The following is a 23,358-nucleotide window of genomic DNA, read 5'->3' as shown; positions in this document are numbered from 1 at the left end:
GGATAACACTCCTAAATAAAATAAAATTCAATTTGTGGTCAAATTTAATATTTAAGTTAAAATCATAATTTAACGAAAATATAAAAATCGTCAATTTTAAATAAAATTTTAACTTAGGTCAAAATTAAAATATGGGTCAAACCCATTTAAAATATAATTTTAAAACCATTTTTAAAATTTAAATTCAAAATCAAAACCATTTTGCAATTTACAAATTTACCCAAGCTTAAAATTAAAAGGTAGTCCTTCAATTAACTTAATTTCATCACAAGCCCTTCATTTAAAAATTGCAAAGTGACCCTAAGTTATTAATTGCGGGCGACCCCCTTAAATTTCACAAATTGCAGAGTAAGCCCCCATCTTCAAACACCCCAAAACTGACTCTAAACCTTAGAAATTTTTTTTTCCTTTTATTTTCTTAATCGACCGGCGCCGCCAACACCATTGCGGCAGGGGCTACCGCACTCAGGCGATAGCACCCTGCCGCCTGTAGCAGCGTCTTCACGCTGCTAGATGAAGGACGCTGCTGCACCGTCGCCTGCTTGCAGCAGCGGGCAGCAGCTATTGCCAGCGGTAACTGTTGCCGCTGGCATCCCACCTTTATATAATTTTTTTCTTTATTCCGACCCAAAATTAATTTTTCTTTTCAGAACAAATTTTGAATGTGATAATAAATATTCTTAATTGCTAGAAACTAGAACATGCATAACAATCAACTTTTGATTGCAAAAGACATTAAACAATCTCTAACAAACAAAAAATAGGCTCTGATACCACTGTAGAAAATCTACTTAACAAGCGCAACGAAAAATTAAAACAGATTTCGATTCCCACCAGGAATCTCTTTGTGTTTAGATAGAAATTGTGAAAAGACTATACCTTTTCCAGATTTGTAAACTTCTTTGCTATTCTTTTCGTTCCAGCAATTTTGATTCGTCACTCACAGCTGTCCAATTGTCCAACCTCCAACGGTGATCCACATAGAGAACAGATTGCAGTACCAGGGTTTTCTCCTCTTATGCTAGCAAGAAAAATTATGAGAAAAACTATATGGATTGAAAAACCCTAGCCATGTATTTATATAAGCCCAAACGGGCCTGGCCTGGTCCGATCCGGTCCGATCCAATATTTAATTAATTCATTTAATTAAATTCGGTTCGTGACTCAATTAATCCAATTAATTAATTCGGATCTATAAATAACTAACCCAATTAATTAATTTATCCAACGATTGTTAAATTAATTATTTGGTAAATTGCAATCTTCCAATTCTCTTTTGTGTGCGACCCATCAGGTTCCCGGTCACGATGCCTAACAACGTGAAATATTATTTTGATCTAATCAAAATTAATAAATTAAAACACCCTTTCAATTTATCACCAATTCACACTCGCCGTCCCAGATTGACATCCAGCAATGTGTCAGGACAATACATATGACGGTGAATATCACGTGGTGTGACAAAATCAAACTCGTTCGTTTACCGTGAAACTATAATTCTTTCGTTAATATGATCCGATTAATTACGAGATATGGAAGTGTGTCAATCTCGATTATCGATCATATCTTTCACTCCACTATTAAATCAATATAAGTTGAAAACTCCTTTTTGACTTATGAGTACACTTTCGCCAAGGATTTCGTTATCGACTTAATTAAATAAAACGTAGATTATAATCTTTTACAATCTAAGAGTGACGAATCCTTTATTGGTCATTCACAACTTTCATATGATTCTTGACATACCCGAACGATGCCGTATTAGCGGCCCTTGGCAAAGCAACATCCAACACCGTCAAAGCATGACCATCCTCATATAAGGTACTATGACGACTTCAAGTCAAATGGACCAATCCTACTACCGAACGTTAGAGATTAACCACTGACACTCAGATAGTTATCCATGTGGAATCTCTCGGCGGGTCTCCAATGTTTTATTCTATAACAAAAAATCCACGTATCATTTAAGCGTCTCAACACTTTAGCTTGTGAGATCAACTACTTACTTCACAAGTAATAAATGTCACACGTGATGGTCTATCCGTGATAACGATATCCATATCTCGTTATAACTTACCACCACGGACGATTTAAGATTCAATCATATGTAATTTGTATATCACAATCACAACTCCTTGTGATTAACAAATTACAAAAATTTGAATCTACGGACTCTATTATTTAATTTAATTGTTTATTAAATTATAGATCTACCATTAATTGCATTAATTATATATCAAAAGTATTTTTGTCCAAGGTTGATTGGATTTAGGGTATAACACTTACAAAATCCGCCAGATGTGAATATGTGCTGATTTGTGATGCAGCCACTCGCAAATGGATACGGAACTCTAGTGGAAGCACAATTATCTTAAAAATGCTTTATCACGTGCCTGTGACACATTTTTAGTACAGTTTAGAATGTGGATTGGTGAATATGATATATGAATTTATTTTTTTGGGATAAGTTTGATGTTCCCTATTCACGTAACTCGTTACCAATCACTCCAAATTCGTTTGATTATGTTTATAGTATCATTCAAAATGAAATTTCAGTCAATTTTGTTTGGGAATGCAACATATGTTAGCTCTAACAACAGAGACAAAGACCGTGTTAAGCGTGAGGGCCCGTGGGTTTTTGATAAGCAATTGGTCCTCACCAAAGATGTTGATGGTCTTGAGCAAATCCACCAAATTTCGTTTTCTGAGGCGAACTTCTGGGTACGAATTCATGACCTCCCTGTCATGGTTCGAAATTGGAAAATGGGAGATTTTATTGGGAGGCAACTTGGTAAGGTTATTGAAGTTGATATCGATAAAATCGAGATTGCAAGGGGCGAATTCCTTCGTGTTCGGGTTTGTCTTGACATTTCAAAGCCTCTCTTGCGTGGAAAGAAAATATGCGTTGGCTCTTACAAACCTTTTTGGACTCAATTTTCCTATGAGCGACTACCAAATTTTTGTTATCTTTGTGGTGTGCTGGGACATGGTCACAAAGACTGCATTCTATGGAAACCTGCTATGGAGGCATACACCACCTCTGATTATTCCTATGGTCCTTGGTTACGTGCTGGTAATTCTGGCGATTATGGCGGTCCTATTCTCGATCGTCAAATAAATTCTCGGATTCCTGACTCTCCGAATAGCCTTGCAAACCCAAGTTCTGACCCGAGTTCCGCTGATATCACTCATGTCAACCTGGTGAATTTGACAAATAAGGACCAATTACTGGAACCTAATGGCAAGGGAGATCCTGCAATGTTGCTGAATTTGATAAATTCCCAGGAGTTACAACAAACCAATTTTGAAGGAATTTCTACAGCGTCACGGACAGCAGCCAATCTGGAGCTAACACCTCTACAGACTGATGCCATTATGGATAATCCAACGGCGGAGAATAGTTATCACGGTGGTCTTGCTGATACTCAAACTAAGGGTACTCATGGCCTTTTACAAACAGATCCTGTTTCATCCAACTCTGCGGAGGTCTTAACTGGAGTAAAGGGAGCAATTTTCACTCGAAGATGGAAAAGACTAAATACGAACCATGCAATTCACTCTATTGTTCCCCCTCCGCAAACAAGTCTCAAGCGATCCCTGGATTTCCCCTCTGAAAATGGTACAAATGTCCAAATTCCTAAAAGACTGAAGGGCGAAGAAAAAACATCAGAACAGGATTTTGATCACAACTCTCAGCTTTCGGTGGTGGCTGAAATTCAGCCCCACCGATCCCCATGAAACTACTTAGCTGGAATGCACGAGGGCTTGGGAACCCTCGTGGCATTCATGCTCTTTCTAATCTTATCAGAAAAGAAGATCCCGATGTTTTGTTCTTGCAAAAGACAAAACTTAATGCTGCAAACATGGAACTTTGTCGGATTAAATTAAAGTTTTATGGCTGCTTAAATGTTCAGGCAGTGGGCCGTAGTGGTGGAATTGCACTCCTTTGGAAATCTGATGTAAATTTATCAATCCTCAGTTACTCTACAAGGCACATTGACACTAAAATTGAGTCACCTCTACATTGCTGGTTCTTAACTGGAATCTATGGCCATCCCGAGACAACTAAACGCATGGAAACTTGTAATTTATTGAAGAGGCTGAAAAAGAAATTGTTCAGAGGCATGGCTTGTCTTTGGTGATTTCAATGAAATCCTATCTAACGACGAAAAATGGGGAGGTCGTGATCGACCTAGACAACTACTAGAAAATTTTCAGCATATGTTTCTCGAATGTGAGCTCAAAGATCTTGGGTTTAAAGGCCCCTATTACATGTGGTATAATGGAAGACATGACCCTAACCAATTTTTTAAAAGGCTTGATCGCTTCATTGCTAATGATTCTTGGTGTCGGCTCTTTACACAAGCTATGGTTACTCATGGTTCAACAACATACTCAGATCATCTTCCTCTTTGGATCTAGCTTCAAGGTGCTTCTCAAACACTTAAAGGCCCTAAACCATTCCGTTTTGAATCAATGTGGATTGGTGACAAAGCATGTTCTGACATTGTGTTAAATCAGTGGTCTGATACTAAGTCTCAGAATCTAGAAAGCATTATGAGGAATATAAGCTGCTGTAGCAGTCAACTTCAACTTTGGAATCGATCTAAATTCGGAAGAGTGCAAGTGGAGATTAACAAAGCCAGAACGAAGTTGTCTCAAATCCAGAAGAAAGATCCTGCAACTATAAATACTGAGGCACTTCGAACAAGTGCTGAAAAGGTGCAAACTTGGATGGATAGAGAAGAACTTATGTGGAAGCAGCGGTCTAGGGCTGCATGGCTTGAACAGGGTGACCAAAATACTCGTTATTTCCATGCTAAAGCTTCCCAAAGAAGAAAAACAAATTCGATTACTAAACTCTTAGATGATCAAGGCTGCTGGCAGGAGGGAGGGACATGTAACCGGCTAATCACCAACTACTTTTCTGATTTATTCTCCTCTACCGGCTCACGAAATCATGCTGCTGTCCTCGATAATTTAGAATGCAAATTGACTTTTGATATGAACATAGATTTGATTCAACCTTTTACAGAAATCGAAGTCTCCCAGGCCTTGAAGGAGATGCACCCTACTAAAGCTCCGGGTCCTGATGGTATGCCTCCTCTTTTTTTTCAACATTTCTGGCCTCTTATTGGTTCCTCTGTTACAAATGTGGTACTACATGTTTTAAATACATGTGAGTTTCCCCAAGATATAAATCACACATTTATTACACTTGTCCCTAAGACAAAAAAAACCCCAGACAATTAAGGATTTCAGGCCTATAAGCCTCTGTAACGTCCTGTATAAATTGGTTTCAAAAGTTGTGGCAAACAGGATAAAAACAGTGCTCCCTACGGTAATCTCGGCATGAGCAAAGTATATGATAGAGTCGAGTGGTCATTCCTTGAAGCAGTGATGCATAAATTGGGCTTCCATGACAAGATTATTCAATTGGTGATGAAATGTGTTACTACGACTTCTTTCTCGATCCTCATCAATGGCTCTCCCACTGGTCACATCACCCCCTCCAGGGGCTTAAGGCAAAGAGATCCTATCTCTCCTTAATTATTTCTTATATGTATGGAAGGATTGGTTAATCTATTGAATAAGGCAGAAAGAAATAAAAATGTGACTGGTATTCAAGTGTGCAGAGGAGCTCCAAGTTTAAATCATCTTCTCTTTGCGGATGATAGCTTGATTTTTTGTGAAGCTAATGAGAGCACTACGTCTCGGCTACAAGCTCTTCTAAGTAGTTATGAGGATGCCTCGGGTCAACAATTGAACAGGGATAAAACCTCAATGGTTTTTAGTGCAAATGTAAGTCAAGACAAGCAAGAATCAATTATGGCCCTCTGGCATGCCCCTCAGGTACAACAATATGAAAAATATCTTGGATTACCACCTATGGTTGGTCGATCAAAAACTCGAGCTTTCTCGGACATAAAACATAAAGTTTGGCTGAAGTTGCAAGGATGGAAAAGTAGTATGTTCTCCCAAGGTGGTAGAGAAATTCTCCTCAAATCAGTTGCTTTGGCAATTCCCTCCTATGCTATGAGTTGCTTCAAACTCCTCTCCACATTATGCACTGAACTTGAGAAGATGATGGCTAGATTTTGGTGGGGCCAACGGAAAGAAGAGAGGAAAATTCATTGGCAATCCTGGAATGTTATGTGTAAATCGAAATCCTTCGGGGGCATGGGTTTTAAAGAGCTTCAGATCTTTAATATGGCTATGTTAGGTAAACAAGCTTGGAGGCTCTTGCACCACACTGATAGCTTGGTTTATAAAATATTCTCGGCTCGTTATTTTCCTCATGGGAACATCTTGAAGGCATCTATTGGTTGTAACCCCTCTTATGCTTGGCGTGGAATCTGGGAGGCTAAAAATCTATTGGTCCTAGGGGGGAGATGGGTTGTGGGAAATGGCAACACTATACATATTTTGAATGATAAATGGATCCCTGGCATAGGTGATCTAAGAAGGGAGTTAGGGACTGTTTTACAGCAAAATCATAATCAGCAACTTGAAGGTCCAGTCTCCTCTTTGATTGATCATAACTTAAGGTGGTGGAATTAGGCAAAGCTTCGAACTCTATTCTATCCAAAACTTGTGGAGGCTATTTTGAAATTATATCCTAGCCACTCAGGAGAAGAAGATTTCTGGCCGTGGGAACATGACAAATCCAGAACCTATACTGTTAGTAGTGCATATAGATTTTTCAAAAACTGCCTCACTCCTGATTCTGGGACTTCATCGCGTGCTGCTGAAAATAAGAAATTTTGGGATACCATGTGGCAGCTAAAAATTCCTCAAAAAGTAAAGATCTTTGCTTGGAGAGCTTGTCAAGATAGCTTGCCTTCTAAACAGAAACTGGTCCGACGAAGAGTTCCTATTGCTCCTCATTGCTGTTTTTGCAATTACCCAGTGGAAGATCTATGCCATGTTCTACTCCATTGTCCTTCTATTTATCAACTACTTACCAATCGGTTTCCAGTGTTAAAGACTAAGGCTTATCTAGGAGGTTTTATGCAAGCAGCTATTGATATATTAACAAAAGTTTCAAAGGCTGCTTTCTCGAAATTTCTACTCATTACCTGGGGTTTTTGGTTCCGTCGGAACAAGATGGTTCATGATCAGTTTCACCTCTCACCACAACAAATTATTGATACTGCACTAGCTAAAAAACCTCCTGCTGAATCGGGCCTTACTATCAACGTCACTCCCGGTGTGCCTCTCCAAAAATATAGGTGGTTTGCACCACCTACGAATGCATTAAAACTCAATACTGATGGCGCATTGTTCTTTGATTCAAATAAAGCTGGACTCGGTATTATTTTACGTGATCACGAAGGAGAAATAATTTTAGCTGCAAGTCGGCCTGAAAACTCACTTCTCGAACCTGAACACATTGAAGCTACGGCACTTGTAAGAGGGCTACAACTTTGCCTTAATCTCGGCATATCTCATTTGTTGGTAGAGAGTAACTGTTTATTTTATTCCTCGTTAATGAAGTCAATAAATCAGTTTTAACCTCTGCATCAATCCGATCTCAGGCGGCCGAAATAAAGGAATTAATGCAGCGTTTTCCTAAATGTAGCCTCCATCACTGCAACAGACTCACCAATCAAGCAGCACATTTTTTGGCGCGACATGCATGGTCTCTAGAAGACATGGTCCTTTGGTGGCATAGTGTTCCTTCTGTCATTGAAAATGTAATTTTCATTGATAAGCACTATTGTACCCTTTCTTAAGGCTTTTTGCCTTTATGAATGAAACTTCTACCCATCAAAAAAAAAAAAAAAAAAACTATAGATGAACAAAGCTAGATACACACAGAGAGTGAAGAGACAGCGTCTAAAATATAATTGGATGATTATTAGTGTTTATTATCCACCTTTGCTGTAGATTTTGAGCAGATGACATTACTTTGTTAATATAAGAAATTTCATAGTCAGCGCAGATGACATTACTTTGTTAATATAAAAAATTTCATAGTTAGTAAAAGTTTAGCTTTTTGGTTAGAGTCTGTTTGATAGCATTAAATTCCCTGAAAAATGTCACGTCTGAGGAATTCTTTTTCTATTTTGGATGTTTGATATGAAAATGAAAATGGAGTTCGAATTCCAAGATAGAAATACTGAGAGCGTGTTTTTGGCCAATTGAGTGAAAATCGAATTCCAACGATATTGGTGGTTTTTTTCAACTTATATGGAATTAGTTTGCATTTTTCACCTTTGCAATCGAACAGACTCTTAGGATCCGTTTGATTGCAAAGATGGAATTAAATTGAATTGAAAACGAATTTTAGGGAATTTAATTGCCTATAAATTATTTTTCTGAGAATTGTAAACTATTGTGTTTGATTGAGATAATTTTTTATGTGGAAAATATTGAAATAAAAGTGTTTTTGATCTCCATTTGGCTTTATTTTACATGAAAATTGTCAATTAAAGGGATAAAATTTACTGGTATTGGGAATGAAATTTGTTTCCATTGCCAAGACATACACAAAAATTCAAGAAAATCATCTATCTTTTGAAGTTCGTTTGACTTTGTTTTACATGAAAATTGTCATTTAAAAAGAAATATTTTTTTTACAATAATTCTTAGAATTTTTTTCCATTGCCAACAACAAAGAAAAAATAAAAATAAAAAATCGAAAAAAAGTGCTACAGTAATCGAGAATTCCAATTCTCACCATTTTAGTGAGAATTGGAATTCAAGGAAAACATGAAAATTAGGTTAGGTGGCATAAAATGTGGAATTCGAATTTTAGGGAAAATTTTGCCAATCAAACAACAAAAAATTGGAAAGATGGAATTTGATTTCTATTTTTCATGGAATTGGGGTGCAATAAAACACAGTCTTAGTATAATTGTCAGCTGTAGTTTAATTTTATTAAAGATAGCAACTCGATGTCTGATATGTATTAGAAAAAAAAGTTTACAGTTAGCAAAATATTGTTGAGCCATGTGAAATGGATGTCATAGATCGGAGATGAATGCACAAAGAGATTATGTGGCTTTCTTGTAAATGAAACAAGAAAATTGAACATACGTATTGTCGTGAATATGGAAATGGAATTGGATGCCATTTTCCTCATATCGATTTTGGTGGGGTTTGTAATCTCTAAAATATTGACGAAGGCAACCACGGAGTTTTTGGTTAATCTTTGTAAAAATATTGAAGAGTTAATTTGGGGATTTCTTGAGTGATTCTCGGTCGGGTATTACGTGGGAGATAAGGCATGTTTGGAGAAACGATTATAACATGCTATATAAGGCATATTTGGAGGCATAGATAATCTCAAAAAGCAAAGCAATTTTTGGGATTCAGATTTCATTTGCAATAAATTAAGTATTTTTGGAATAAAATTTGATGAAGATTAAAATTTTAATATGTTTTCTAAAACTAGTATTGGGTGAAATTTCCTCTAAAAGGTATTGTTGACTAAGAGCCTATTTATGAGGGATCTTTTAGTCAAAAAATTGATTTTTTGACTATTATTTTACTATTTCAATTGTAACTTTTGACTTAATTTCTCACAGATGGATCCCAATTTTCTTATAATGATCCAAAAATCAATTCTCAAAATCACGACTGACCTAACATTTATAATTGCAATCAATTGCAAGCGGACTCTACGCAAAGTCCTCGTCGCCGGGCTACGTTCAAATTGAAAGCTGGGCATATGAATAGCATTTCACTTCTCCATCTCGTTCTCACTCAACCCGACCCGTTTTCTATATTGGCTTCGGATATTTCCGCCGATTGACGTTCCGATGCAGTCCACCGTTCGACTCTTCTCCTCTCTCCTCGCTTCCTTCTTTATCATTTCACTTGCGTTCGCCTCCGAGTCCGATCACAAGGTATACTTCATTAATTTTTTTCACTCACTCGACCCGCTTCAACAGAAAACGCCCTAATTTTAGCTGTTTTCTGTTTATAGTATCTTAAGTTTTGGTTTGAATTGGTTAAATTGGTTCTGAATTAATCGGAGGTTAATTAGATCTGTTTAAAGATATCTGAATTGTGTGGTTTTACTGTTCACTTCTGCATCTGGGTGACTGAGGGTTACGAGTATTTTATTTTTCAGGATACGATTTTCTGCTCATGTGAATGTTGTTTATCTGATAGGAAATCATATTATGACTACTATCAATGGGCATATATCTCGATTTTTTACGTTCTTATCGCATCATAATGTGCATCGTGTCAGTTAACCACCTTGAATTGATGGGTATATATCTAGAATTGCTAAGTTGATAGTTCTTGAAATTTCAGAACGTTTTGGAGTCTATTTGTTATTTAAACAAAGTGATGTCATGAGTTTGAAGGCATCTTCAAGTTATGTGTTAATCTTTTGATTATTAGCCAGCAAAAGAAAAGGTTGAAAAACTTATAAGACTGCCATCTGGTTTCTCATCAGTATTCACACCCTTCAAAAGATGTGTTCACTCTGCTGGACGACATTATTAACCTTTTAAAAAAAAAAGAGGAAATCATCTTTTTAACGGATATTTGTTTGCAACACGGTAAACTCTGCAGTTTTTTACGCAGTTCAATGGTTTTATTTTAATTTTTTGCAATGTTTTAAAAAGGCTTAGTTCTTGAGTTCCAACTTTAGCGAGGTTTTAATTTAATGCCTCAATCAGGGGCGTAGGAAGGCCCAGGCCTGCTCCCTAAGCCCACTATGTATCAGCCAAGTAGAATACATATATATTTTTTATTTTATTTTATTTTATTTTATTTTTTTAATTTTTTTTGTGTGTTCCTGGTGGCTCCACTCCTGGCCTCAATGCTTGCGCATTGAGTGCTATTTGTCATGGCTTGCACCTAAGGATAAGCCTTGTGAAAATTGAGGCATGCACTCATTTGCCTTTTTGACTTTTACTATTAGTTTCGACTTTATTTGGGCTATTCTTTATGAATTTAAATGTTTTACCATTTATCCTGCCTTTATATGAAAGAGGAAAGGGTAATGCTCCATTGCTAGTGAGGATGATGACAAAGAATGACTAGAAACTAATAGTGATGAGGGAGGCAGAGAAATCAAAATATTGACGATTCTCGTGAACATCCTATTAGTATTGATATTGTTAGCGTGTTTCACATTGCCTGGTTGAAAAGAAGATGTGCAGTATATAAGGTGAAGGCAAACCTAACATTTTAAATTTGGCTACAGTTTGCATTTTAGACTCATGCACTCTATCATGGTATCAAAGCGATTGTATGCCAAGGATGAGTCAGGTTTTTCTCTATAACCGTGTTTGGAGATGCCTAATGAGCTCCAACCCTCATGCTTAGAGGGGTGTCAGCACATCCTAAATTGAAATCTGCAATGTACAAGGTGAAGGAAAATCTTATACTATAAGTTGGGTTTTCAACAATGAATAAGGATCATGGATTCTATCAATAATATTGGAAACTTGTAGGTTGCTTTTCCTTCTAACGGTAGATTAAAATTTTTTTCTTGACTAATTTGAGAACTTATTATTCGGCATTTTGTCTATTAATTTTAGATTTATTTGCAAGTTAGATAATCAATTTTGTAAGTTGTTTCATGGATTTACAAGATGATTTATGATTTATTACGAGCATATCATCATGCCTCATCTCACGGAGGTAAAATACCGCAGTTTCTGATTGCTTTCTAAAAATTGATTTTACGTAGTTGCTTGTTCAAATTGAAATTGATTTATACTCTGGCAGCTGCAAGTGCTTTCACTAATGTCTTTTTCTTTTCCGCTGCAGTATCGACCAGATGATCCCATCACCCTTTGGGTGAATAAAGTAGGGCCATACAATAATCCACAAGAAACTTACAATTATTATAGTCTTCCATTTTGTCGTCCATCGGGTAATGCTGCTCACAAATGGGGTGGTCTTGGTGAGGTATTGGGTGGAAATGAGCTTATTGATAGCCTGATTGACATAAAATTCAAAAGTAAGTGCACATGGATCTCTCTCGGATATATTCATTTTTACGTTATCATATGATGACGTTTGTCATTTTCCTTTTTGGCAGAATCTGTGGACAAAACCACTATTTGTGAGCTTGAACTTGATGAAGCAAAGGTCAAACAATTCAAGGATGCTATTGATAATAGTTATTGGTTTGAATTTTTCATTGGTAAGTTACTTGTTTTTTTATCAACTTTATGATGATGGATAAATTTGTTTCTGTTACAATAGAACTATGCCATAAAATTAGTTTATAGAAGGTCCTGTTCAACAGACATGCTACCATCCTGAACTAATTGATTTGTAAACCATGATATCATGACTAGTACTACTTATTTGCAAAGCACTAGCACCGTCACTTTGATGCAGCACCAATAAGAAGATTAATAGAAAAAGACGACAAATTTAGAAAGAATAGGGAATTAAGGGGGGGAAGAAGAAGAAGAATTTAACAGAAGAAGTCAGAAGAAGGAAAGGGATGCGCCGTAAGCTACCAAAATAATTATTTATTCATCAACTAATGAAATTACATGGAAAAGTAAGTTTAAATAGTAAACCAAACCCTAACTAGAATGAGTTTGGGCCAATACAAGCCCAATAAAATCCACAACAAAATAAAGTCTACCAAAATGAAATAAGTTCTAAAATGAAATAAGGTTTGACTAGAAATAAATAAATAAATTGGATGTCCTCATCAATTCTCCCGGGGTGGGAGAAAAACTCGACCCTGTCGAGTTGATAGATCATAGGAGGTTGCAATCAATTTGATACCCAAAATGCTTCAAGGTATGCCACGGGGGGCGATCTTTCTGACGAACCAAGTATCAAAATTCCATGATTGATAGTAATGAAAATTGCGACTTTTTTCCCAGAATATGATCTGACAAAGATAAACTGGGCAAAGGAAGATCTGGCAGACTCCTATAAAATTTCAACGAATCTGGATCACACTGTTGAAGTCTTTTTCCGGGGGCCCATGTACCATCAGAATCAAGTCGATCCACCCAATGAACAAGAAAGCATTGAATCTCTTTATTATTGGTCAACACAATCTGATCATCTAAAATAACATCAATTTTATCTTTGTGTGTTGTGAGAAGTGGTATTGGAGCAGACATAGCAAAAGGTTCAGTGTAGGGATTCCCATGTGGAGGTAGAAAATAATCACTAGAGGGATTAAAATAGCCTTGGTAAGCAAAAAAGTCCTTAGTAGTTAAAATAGAATGGTGGTCAAAATGTGATAAAAGATCAATGACACATGTATTTGAACCAACATGCTTTAAAATTTTACAAGGACCAGCACTACAGGTTTGCAATATGACAAAATCCCAAATATTAAATTCAAAATTTCTCTTATGCAAATCAGCTTGAAGTTTATGTAATGCATTACTTGTTTCAAATTGTTTATTGATCTCAATATGCAATTCATGAAGATGGCGTACAAATGCCTCAGCTGACGCAGACATACTGGTGTGTGGGGACATTGGAATAAGGTCTAAAGGTTTTCTAGACTTATAACCATGAATAACTTCGATGGAATTTGTACCGATAAACCGATGCACAAAATTGTTATATGCACTTTGAATTGTTGGGAGGATCAAATCCCAATTCTCAAGATTTTCCTTGAAAAGGACATGATTACACAATTCATCTGTACCTTTGGGTTGGAAAAGAGTATGACACACAACATTTAACCAAGGGGTATCGGGAACAAGGGGTACAACCCCTAGATTCATAGGAAAAGTCCTGATACTACATAAGGAAGTGTCCTCAATATCATTGAAGTCATCACATTCTTCAAATTTAGGTTCATAGATTTGATCTTTTAACGACTCTTATATTATATCCTTCCGTTTTTCTATGACTAAGGCTCGGTTAGGACATTTGGAATAGATGTGGCCAAAGTCCTTACAGTTGATGCATAGCAGGTGAGAAGAAGTCCCTGGAATTAAAAAAATTTTACCCTTATTTTCCAAGATTTGAGGAACATGAGACGGGGGAGGTCCTAGAAGAGACTTAACAGGAGGAGGTGGAGCGAATGAGACGGAAGAATGGTTGTCAATACGCCTTCTATAAGGAGAAGGGGGCTTTAGACTATCACGACCTTTACACTTATTTTTTCAAATGGGAGGAACACTAGACAGGGAAGGCTCTATGACAGACTCATGTTGAGATGGCGCTAATGACATGGGAGAACGATGGTGGTCGTGCTTTTCATATAGAGTACTAATAAGTAACTCGTAGTTCCGAGTTGAAGAGTAAACTTGATCAATAGTAGTGATGCCTCGAAAGAAAAGTTCACGCCTAAGTTTATCTCTTAGATCTTGTATAAACCTACTTAAAGTCAGTGCCTCATCCTCAACGACATGACATTTCACTCGAAATTCCTCAAATTGAGCAATGTACTCAGTCACTAGCCGATTCCCTTGTGTATGGTGTTCCATTGGGTAAAAATTTCATGATCTAAGGAACCATCGAAAGTAGGAGTATCTAAGTCAATGTCTCTAAAAAAACGCTCCTTACGATAAGGAATAGAATGAGTACCATGATAACCATGGCCTTGTTCTCGCTCACGAACCTGATCCCTATTCTTACGATCGTGTCGAAAATATTTTTGATCACTTTATCCACGATGATATTGTCTATTATGAGACGCTTTAGAATTAGTGTTAGTCAAACGAGGGGTTTGCTTAAAATTGCTTAACTTAGCGGCTAGGTTCTCTCTCCTCACGAGTAGCAGTTATATCTGATTGGACAATCGATAGGCTAGTGGCAAGTTGCACTAATTGTCTAGTGAGTGCATCAAATGGGGGTGGATCCATGGTCAATATATTGGAAATAGAGACGATAAGACGACCACTACGCAACTACATGCAATTTAATACCAGCCAAATGACGTGCAATAATGAGATCAATGAACAATAAATGTAAGAAATGAAAAATAACAAACTAAGCATTTTTTTCAGGGTCAAATAAATTCAAATATGGCAAGCTAATACTGCTGATCTAGGTAAAATAACAAAGTACGGATCAAATAATAGTGAAAACCTTATCATGTAATATAAGTGGGGTAAAATAGGGTTTTGACTTAATCAACGAATTCAGTCACGTGACTTTAGGTATATTGTTAGAATAACAAAATCACAAAAATTTAATTAATGCAATTTTAAATGAAGCAGTATTGTAAGCCAATGACAAATATAAATTAAGCACTCCCTGTTATTTAGTTGCAGCGGTAGTACCCACGGAAGTTTAAACCTGTTGGCGATGTACTTCAAGACCCAAATAATCAGAACTGTGCCCAATTATGATTTCCCAGTTGGCACGTCTCCAGTAGAAAATTATAATGGAATACTCCTAAGCAGTCGAGTCGTTGAATGGAACACTAATCCTCAGGAGTTTTAACAAGCTACTCCAATGCAAATAATAGGCCAAATCCAATTCAACAAATGTCCCTGGCACTCTGAACTCAAAAGAAGTCCATCGACGTGAAAAATAAGCGAAAACTAAACTCCGGGTGGTGGATGACAACTAGTGTGGCAGTGGATTGCTGGAGATTGGCAGTGAGGGCGGTCGCTGAAAGTGTGGTGACTGTGGGATACCGACGGGGAAGGAGGAGTTTAGGGCTTGGGTTGATTGGGTATTGTAGATGTGGGCTAGGTTAAGTGTTGTATATGATGGGCTAAGGTTATGGGCCGAGCGAATTTGGGACCGGTTATGGGTTGGATGGTGTTGGGCCAGTTGTGATAATATATGATAAGTGGGTTGAATTTGGTGTTTATTGGGCTGAAAAGCGAATGGATTGGCTAAATAGATGATGAGAGATGGGCTGTGTGTTAGTGGGCTTTGGGAGTAATTTGGGCCACTAGCTTATGGCCCAATTGTTTTGATTAAAAATAAATAAAAATGAATGGACTAAGTTATAGAGATGGAATATATGGGCTGAAGGGCTAAGTGGGCTTGAATGCTAGGGTTTGAGATTTGTGAAACACCACCACAATTTTTTTTTTATTTATGAGCAGCAGCAGCAACAAAAAAAAACGAGAATTTTTTATTTTTGGCATGAACAGTAACCTTTTTTTTCTTTTTCTTTTTTTAATTTAAGAAACTGACCAAAATATTAAACTGAAATTTTGGGTGAACAGCACCTGCGATGAACAGTAACTCTATCTTTTTATTTTTTTTAATTTTTTTCAACTAAGACTGAAAATTGAAGAAGAAAAAAAATTGCTGCATTTACCAAAAATTATTTTAGTTTGTGCTGTTCCAATAGATTTTGGGAAGGAAATATGAATAAATTTGGATTAAAGAAAAGAAATTACCCAAGATTCGGTTCTGATACCAAATTTGATGCAGCACTAATAAGAAGATTAATAGAAAAAGACAACAGATTCAGAAAGAATAGGGAATTAAGGGGGGGAAGAAGAAGAATTTAACAGAAGAAGGAGAGGGATGCGCCATAAGCCACCAAAATAATTATTCATTCATCAAATAATGAAATTACATGGAAAAGTAAGTTTAAATAGTAAACCAAACCCTAACTAGAATGGGTTTGAGCCAATACAAGCCCAATAAAAAATCCACAACAAAATGAAATAAGGTCCAAAATGAAATAAGGTTCGACTAGAAATAAATAAATAAACTGGATGTCCTCATCACACTTTAGTCAAAACTCTGGAGGCATCTTAGCTTTAAGTAAACTTCTCTAGCTCTTTTCCTTTTTTTTTTTTCTTTTTTTTTCACACAATTTTTCATAAAATAATATTACACATAAATCGAAAATTTTTCCTTCTTTTTCAACTTTATCATTCTAAAAAAAAAAAAAAAAAAAAACTATTCCACTTATTTTAATTTCAAAAAATGGGGGCCAAGTGGGGGCTAGAAGAGATCATTCAAAATTTTGGGTGTTTAGACATTACATTTTTGCAAAATTTTGGGTGTTTAGACATTACATTTTTACATTGCCTTCGCCCCAATTATATGGTGTCAGGAGGCTTTATGCATGACTCTTGTTGGTGCATCATTAGGGAAAAAATGAAATTTCTTAAAATGATGAAGAGGTTTTTCTTTTTATTTTATCCAAAAATATACTTGTACTTTGTGGATTATTGGTGATTAAGATGGATCAGTGGTTCTGCTTACTTATTGGAATTGAATTTAGCTGGAGAACAAGAATATTCTCATTCATTAGGGGTTGCTCTCGTGCGTGTTCTCTTTGTATGTGTATGTACATACATGTAAGCTAGGCACCAGTCTTCTGTTTTTATTTGTTCCATTTTCTTACCAAACTTATTATCCTTAATAAATATATTATGAGTTTCATTTTTATATTGGTTATTATCCAATTACTTTTAATTTTTTTGGGTATTTTTTGCTGGTCTGCTGGCTACAAATTCAGATGATCTGCCTTTATGGGGTATGCCTTGAACTCTTTTCTTTTATCAACTACATTTCAAAATTTTCTCACCATTTTACCCATTTTTTAATTAACATTCATCATTTTTGCAGGTTTTGTGGGTGAGAATACTGATAATAAGCATGTGCTCTACACACACAAGAGTATAACTGTGAATTACAACAAAGATCAAGTGTGTGCCAGTTTATATATTATGTTTTTGTACAGATCTTTCTGTTCTGTTGATAAAGTTCGTTTTTCTTATAGATCATTCATGTCAATCTTACTCAAGGAGGTGCAAAACCATTGGAAGTTGGAAAAACAGTTGACATGACATATTCAGTGAAGTGGATTCTGACAAACACATCTTTCGCTCGTCGTTTTGATGTTTACCTGGACTATCCTTTTTTTGAACATCAGGTAAAAATTGACGTTCAGACGTTGATGTTATTTCTGCATAATGAGTTCAAAACCAGTTCCTTCAACTTAATAGAAAATGTTATGGCTGTGGTTATTCATTAATAAAAGATTTGTCAGTTCATACAACCTTAATCAGTATGCATTACTAATTCTGCTCGCTTAAAACATTCTACTTAAATGAGATCAATCAATTATGGAAGCAGTACAAGTGCCTTTTACTGTTTTGTGGCAAATGCTCTGTTTTCAGGCACAAGATTCTGACTTATTTTCTAAATCTTGTAGATACACTGGTTCTCTATTTTCAATTCCTTCATGATGGTTATATTCCTTACCGGTCTGGTATCGATGATATTGATGCGAACTCTACGAAATGATTATGCAAAATATGCCCGCGAGGATGATGATTTGGAAACCCTGGTAATAATCTTATCATCAAATAAATCTCGATAATTTCTTGAATTTATTGTTGAAGTGCATATAACATTTTCGTGTTTAGGAAAGAGATGTCAATGAAGAGTCTGGTTGGAAACTTGTTCATGGAGATGTATTTAGGACTCCCCGCAGTTTAGTTTTACTCTCTGCTTTTGTTGGCACTGGTGCGCAGCTAGCATTGCTGGTTCTCCTTGTCATTTTATTTGCAATTGTCGGAATGTTGTATATCGGGTATGCCAAACGCAACTTGGTTTTTAATTTACTTGAAATCTAGAATTAGTCATCTTACTTCTCTGTAGTTTATTGGAAGTACCTTGTTCTCTCCCTTCTTTCCCCAATCCCTATTTCAGAGCATGCATGCACTTTTTTCGATTTATATTTTGGTTTATATAATACCAGTAGCATCCTGAAAGACTACAGGATATTTTTGGATTAGCCGATTTGGATATATTTTTTGACATCGCCATTCTGTTTACCTATTATTTTTGTATTTGATTCAGATTGCTAACTTGATGGTTTTTACATATATATTATCCAGGAGAGGTGCGATTGTCACTACTTTCATTGTATGTTATGCTTTTACATCATTCATCTCGGGCTATGTAAGTGGTGGAATGTACTCACGCCATGGTGGTAAGTGCATGCCATTTGTGCCCACAGTTCCCTGCTTTGCAGCATGCTATTATTTGTTTGACTATTATTATACCTTTGCTAACTCATGTAATTTTGTTATGTGATTTAAGCTAAAATATTCTTCTATCCATATGGCAGGCAAAAATTGGATTAAATCAATGATTCTCACTGCTTCATTTTTTCCTTTTCTGTGCTTTGGGATTGGTTTCATGCTGAACACTGTTGCAATATTTTATGGGTCCCTAGCAGCCATTCCTTTTGGCACGATGGTGGCTGTCTTCGTCATCTGGTCATTTGTCTCTTTCCCCCTGACACTTCTTGGTGCAGTTGTTGGAAGAAACTGGAGTGGTGCTCCAAACAATCCATGCCGAGTGAAGACCATTCCCCGACCAATTCCTGAGAAGAAGTGGTACTTGACACCGTCCGTAGTTTCTATGATGGGAGGATTGCTTCCATTTGGCAGCATATTCATTGAAATGTACTTTGTTTTCACTTCCTTCTGGAATTACAAGGTAATACAGTAGACCTCTCTTGAGTTTCGAAGGCTTCATTAAAGCCATATATCATGCTATTTTTTTGTTGTTCATTACGTTATCTATTTTATTATTATCTGAAAATTAAAGTATATGATGCAGAGTTGACAGAAAATGATATTAGCGGTTAATTGATTAATCTTTACATCTAAAATGAAATGGCATAAATTTCTAGAGTGATATCAGAATGACCCTATGCCCTAGGGTATCAGGACTACTTAGACTTAAATTTATTTTGGGCTAAACTATTTTTAAGGTAGTTGGATTTGTTTGAATTAATATTCTTAAATTTTCTACTTAAGACTTAAATTTATTTTGGGCTAAACTATTTTTAAGGTAGTTGGATTTGTTTGAATTAATATTCTTAAATTTTCTACTTAAGACTTAAATTTATTTTGGGCTAAACTATTTTTAAGGTAGTTGGATTTGTTTGAATTAATATTCTTAAATTTTCTACTTAAGACTTAAATTTATTTTGGGCTAAACTATTTTTAAGATAGTTGGATTTGTTTGAATTAATATTCTTAAATTTTCTATGCCTTATTTTTGTATTTTTGGGATTGGGTTCAATTGACTGAAAATCTAAGTCCAAGCAAACATGGGTGGCGGTGGCTTTGTGGAGCAGATTGTGGGTTGAATCAAGAGAAGTTTTAGTATGCTAATTCTGCTAAAAGCCTAAAACAAACATTATTTAAAAAGTGACTATCTATACATTTCTGCTGACAAAAATTCAATCTGCTGATGCACCAGTTTGATTTTCATTTTCTGTACTTCCGTTGAATGACTTGGTCTTGGGTTTGTGGGATGAGGAGGCAAGGAGCAGTGAAGGTTTTGAACAAACTATTTGTCTTTGATGAATTGTATACTAGGAGTTTGTTTGAGTCCCTTTTTTTGGGAAAATAAATTTTGTAAGTGATTTTTTTGGAGAATTGTGTGGTTAAAACTAGGTAAAAATTTTAGGTTTACATGTAATATTATTTTATTGGAAGAATGAGTGGTTGAAAATGAATTTCGGGGAAAAGAAATGAGTTTTTAAAGGATGGGGCTCAAATAAGAGCTAAACTGAGTCCCTTGAGAACCCTTTTATGCCTGTTAAAGATAAATTTATGTGGTTCACTTTGTTTGGCATATGCATCTCTCCAACTTATTCGTGTTCCTCTCATCTCCCTTTTCATTTGAGATCCTTTCATAAGACCCATTTTCTCTAGGTCTGAACAGACTGATATTGCTCGTTGAAAACCAACAAAAAATAAAAAAGTTAAAAGTTCTCATTTTGTCTGTTTAGCTAATTTATCCTCTTCGCTTCTTGTGGACAGGTGTACTATGTATATGGCTTTATGCTTCTTGTTTTTGTGATTCTTATTATCGTCACGGTCTGCGTGACGATAGTGGGAACATATTTCCTGCTAAATGCCGAGAATTATCATTGGCAGTGGACATCTTTCTTCTCAGCAGCGTCAACAGCTATTTATGTGTACTTGTACTCGATATATTACTATTATGTGAAGACAAAGATGTCAGGATTCTTTCAGACAAGCTTTTACTTTGGCTATACATTAATGTTTTGTCTTGGCTTAGGAATTCTTTGCGGTGAGTAAATGTCAGGCAGTTGATTTTTTAAAGATATGATTTTGTTGCCTTCCCTTCCTTTCTTCGAAGTGAATTTATGAATTTTCCACCTATGGATGGGCTTATTCTGTTTTCTAAGACATCCAAGATAACATATTGATTAGATCTTCTACTTGATATTTCTCTCACTGTTCTTACAGGCTGTTTTTCATGCATTTCAGGTGCTGTTGGTTACTTAGGTTCTAATTTGTTTGTAAGGAGGATATATAGAAACATCAAAATCGACTAGTTTATGAGCTGCAAGAGAAATCTTTTTTGCATCATGTTTCTCATCTCAGAGATGAATCGAGCGAAGCCTGCAGTATCTCCATCAGATCTCTGGTAAAGTCGATGTTTAATGTGCAAGATCTGAGGATGATATGTAATTCAGAATTTTGGGGACGGCCTAAAAGATTTCCCCGTTCTCTGGGTTGTAAAACCGAGTACACTTAACGTAATTTAGAGAGATTGTTTTTATAATTGAAGATAGGATGGATAATACTAGTTTTGTATTTAGTTATTTCTCACATATTTCCAGACAATGGATGCTCTACTGGTATTGCATTTTATGTTGCTTTTCTTGTCGTGAAAATCTTGTGCAAGTAGGTGTTTCTAGGGGGTCGACAATTACTGGACAATTATGTGGAAATGAATTGTTTGGTGACAGTCAATTCTATACAAAGATTATGTTATATAAAATATGGAGCACGATATGTTTATTTTTTCTTGCACGATCCATATTTTAACTAGTTATTTGTGGGAAAATGTTATTATTTTATGGATTTCATACTCTGTCTTCGACTGGGCAATGAGGTCAACTTAGTGACGTAAAAGGATTCGTGTAACCAAGTAAATTTATCAAGAAGGAAGCTTAAATTGTTATATAAAGTCTTGGTGTACCATCGTAGGAACTCAAAAATAAAACCTATACTCCTCAAAATTCATATGTAGTGGTGTGAGTAAGGGTCGTTTTCACGAAGAATGTCTAGTCTAATTTTATTATTTGAAGGATTTCATACTGTCTGTCTTTGACTGAGCAATGAGGTCAACTTAGTGACATAAAAGGATTCGTGTAACTAAGTAAATTTATCGAGAAGGAAGCTTAAATTGTTATATAAAGTCTTAGTGTGCTATCGTAGGCACTCAAAAATAAAATCTATACTCCTCAAATTCATGTGTAGTAGTGTGAGTAAGGGTTGTTCCCATGAAGAATGTCTAGTCTAATTTTATGCTATGTTAACAAAAATTTGGGGAGGGGGAGTTTAATTATAATTCAATCAATTTTAAGAAAACAACTAATAGCAATGTAAGTTAACGAATTGAATTAAATCAATAGAACGAACTTTGATCTAAGTCCACATTCGCCATCGGAATTTCACAATTGTTCATTGATCCATGTATGATTATCAATTTATATTTTTAGCATTCATCATTGGAATTATTTTCCAATCTCTCCTTAATTATAGTTAATCAGAAAACAAGCTATCCAATCAATTCTGATTATTAAACAAACCAAGACAAACGCTGAGGTTTAATTTAATAACGGCCTTAGGAATTAGAGAAATCTATGTAATTAAATAATTCTAACACAAGCGGTTGTATTTAATATAGTCAAACGTTCTTCTCAAGATTTAACAATCTCTGACACAACAAATAATTAAATCCTAGTTGCCTCACAAGTTAAAGGGATCAAGCAATTACGGATTTAATATTTATTTCAGCTATAGATTGCATCTTATAATAAACTAATAGGCCTCCTAGTAATTAAACGCAACAATTATGAAAATACGTGTAGAAGAACATTTAATACTCAAAACATGAATTAAATAATGTAAATCTCACTGTTTGATTTGTCCCGAGACTTCAGTTTCTTTCGACCAAGTACAAAGATTTAGCTACTCATGAAAATTGAAAGTCTAAAAGAGAGGTGGAGGAGATGAGAGGTGTGTTCGTCTCTTTTTTAACGGTATTAGGGTTTTAAAACACGCTCATGATTTGTTTCCTTCGATTGCATAGTACATTTGCTTGTGACCACATAGTTCAACTAAAATCAACTTTGCAATTCTCTGAACATGGGTATGCGACCGCAGAGGATGTAACACTATGCGTTACTCAACTTTCAACATTTGCATTTTAGCTTTTGAACTCCGTTTTTTCGTTTCTTGACCTCTTTTCTCGTTTCTTCTTCTTCCAACACTTCATGTCTTCAACAAATTTTGTCATTAACTCTTTCACAACCTCATTTATGCTTCCAGGTCATCTTTCAGGTATTTGCACTTTAGTCCCCGATTTTTAATTTTCTTCTATTTTGATCATTTTTCGCTTGTTTCTCCTAATTTTCATCATATTCATCCAATTACAATCCAAATTAAAATATAAGGATAATGA

At 35.8% G+C, this 23,358-nt stretch overlaps 1 protein-coding gene across 1 annotated transcript; it reads left to right on the top strand.

Annotated features, from left to right (window-relative positions):
- The first annotated feature begins 9,615 nt into the window (after positions 1-9,615).
- LOC111387440 (transmembrane 9 superfamily member 1-like) lies at positions 9,616-21,636 on the top strand. The gene is made up of 12 exons (XM_023012001.1): positions 9,616-9,854; positions 11,740-11,932; positions 12,014-12,118; positions 17,348-17,365; positions 17,458-17,537; positions 17,612-17,764; positions 18,047-18,181; positions 18,261-18,427; positions 18,735-18,829; positions 18,968-19,341; positions 20,679-20,952; positions 21,153-21,636. Exons 1-12 carry the CDS (start codon positions 9,768-9,770, stop codon positions 21,218-21,220), a joined length of 1,749 nt encoding a protein of 582 aa, XP_022867769.1. The 5' UTR covers positions 9,616-9,767; the 3' UTR covers positions 21,221-21,636.
- Positions 21,637-23,358: the final 1,722 nt, after the last annotated feature.

This window comes from Olea europaea, chromosome 3 (genome assembly GCF_002742605.1).
Source record: "Olea europaea var. sylvestris chromosome 3, O_europaea_v1, whole genome shotgun sequence".
In the NCBI taxonomy this organism is placed as follows: Eukaryota; Viridiplantae; Streptophyta; class Magnoliopsida; order Lamiales; family Oleaceae; genus Olea; species Olea europaea.
The sequence above is the reverse complement of the archived record's forward strand: the minus strand, read 5'-3'. Positions and strand labels throughout refer to the sequence as shown.

Coding starts and splice junctions, on each gene's coding strand:
- LOC111387440 (XM_023012001.1), top strand. CDS start 9,768: ATGCAGTCCACCGTTCGACTCTTCTCCTCTCTCCTCGCTTCCTTCTTT. Junction 9,855..11,739: donor CCTCCGAGTCCGATCACAAG/GTATACTTCATT, acceptor TTTCCGCTGCAG/TATCGACCAGATGATCCCAT. Junction 19,342..20,678: donor CTTCCTTCTGGAATTACAAG/GTAATACAGTAG, acceptor TCTTGTGGACAG/GTGTACTATGTATATGGCTT.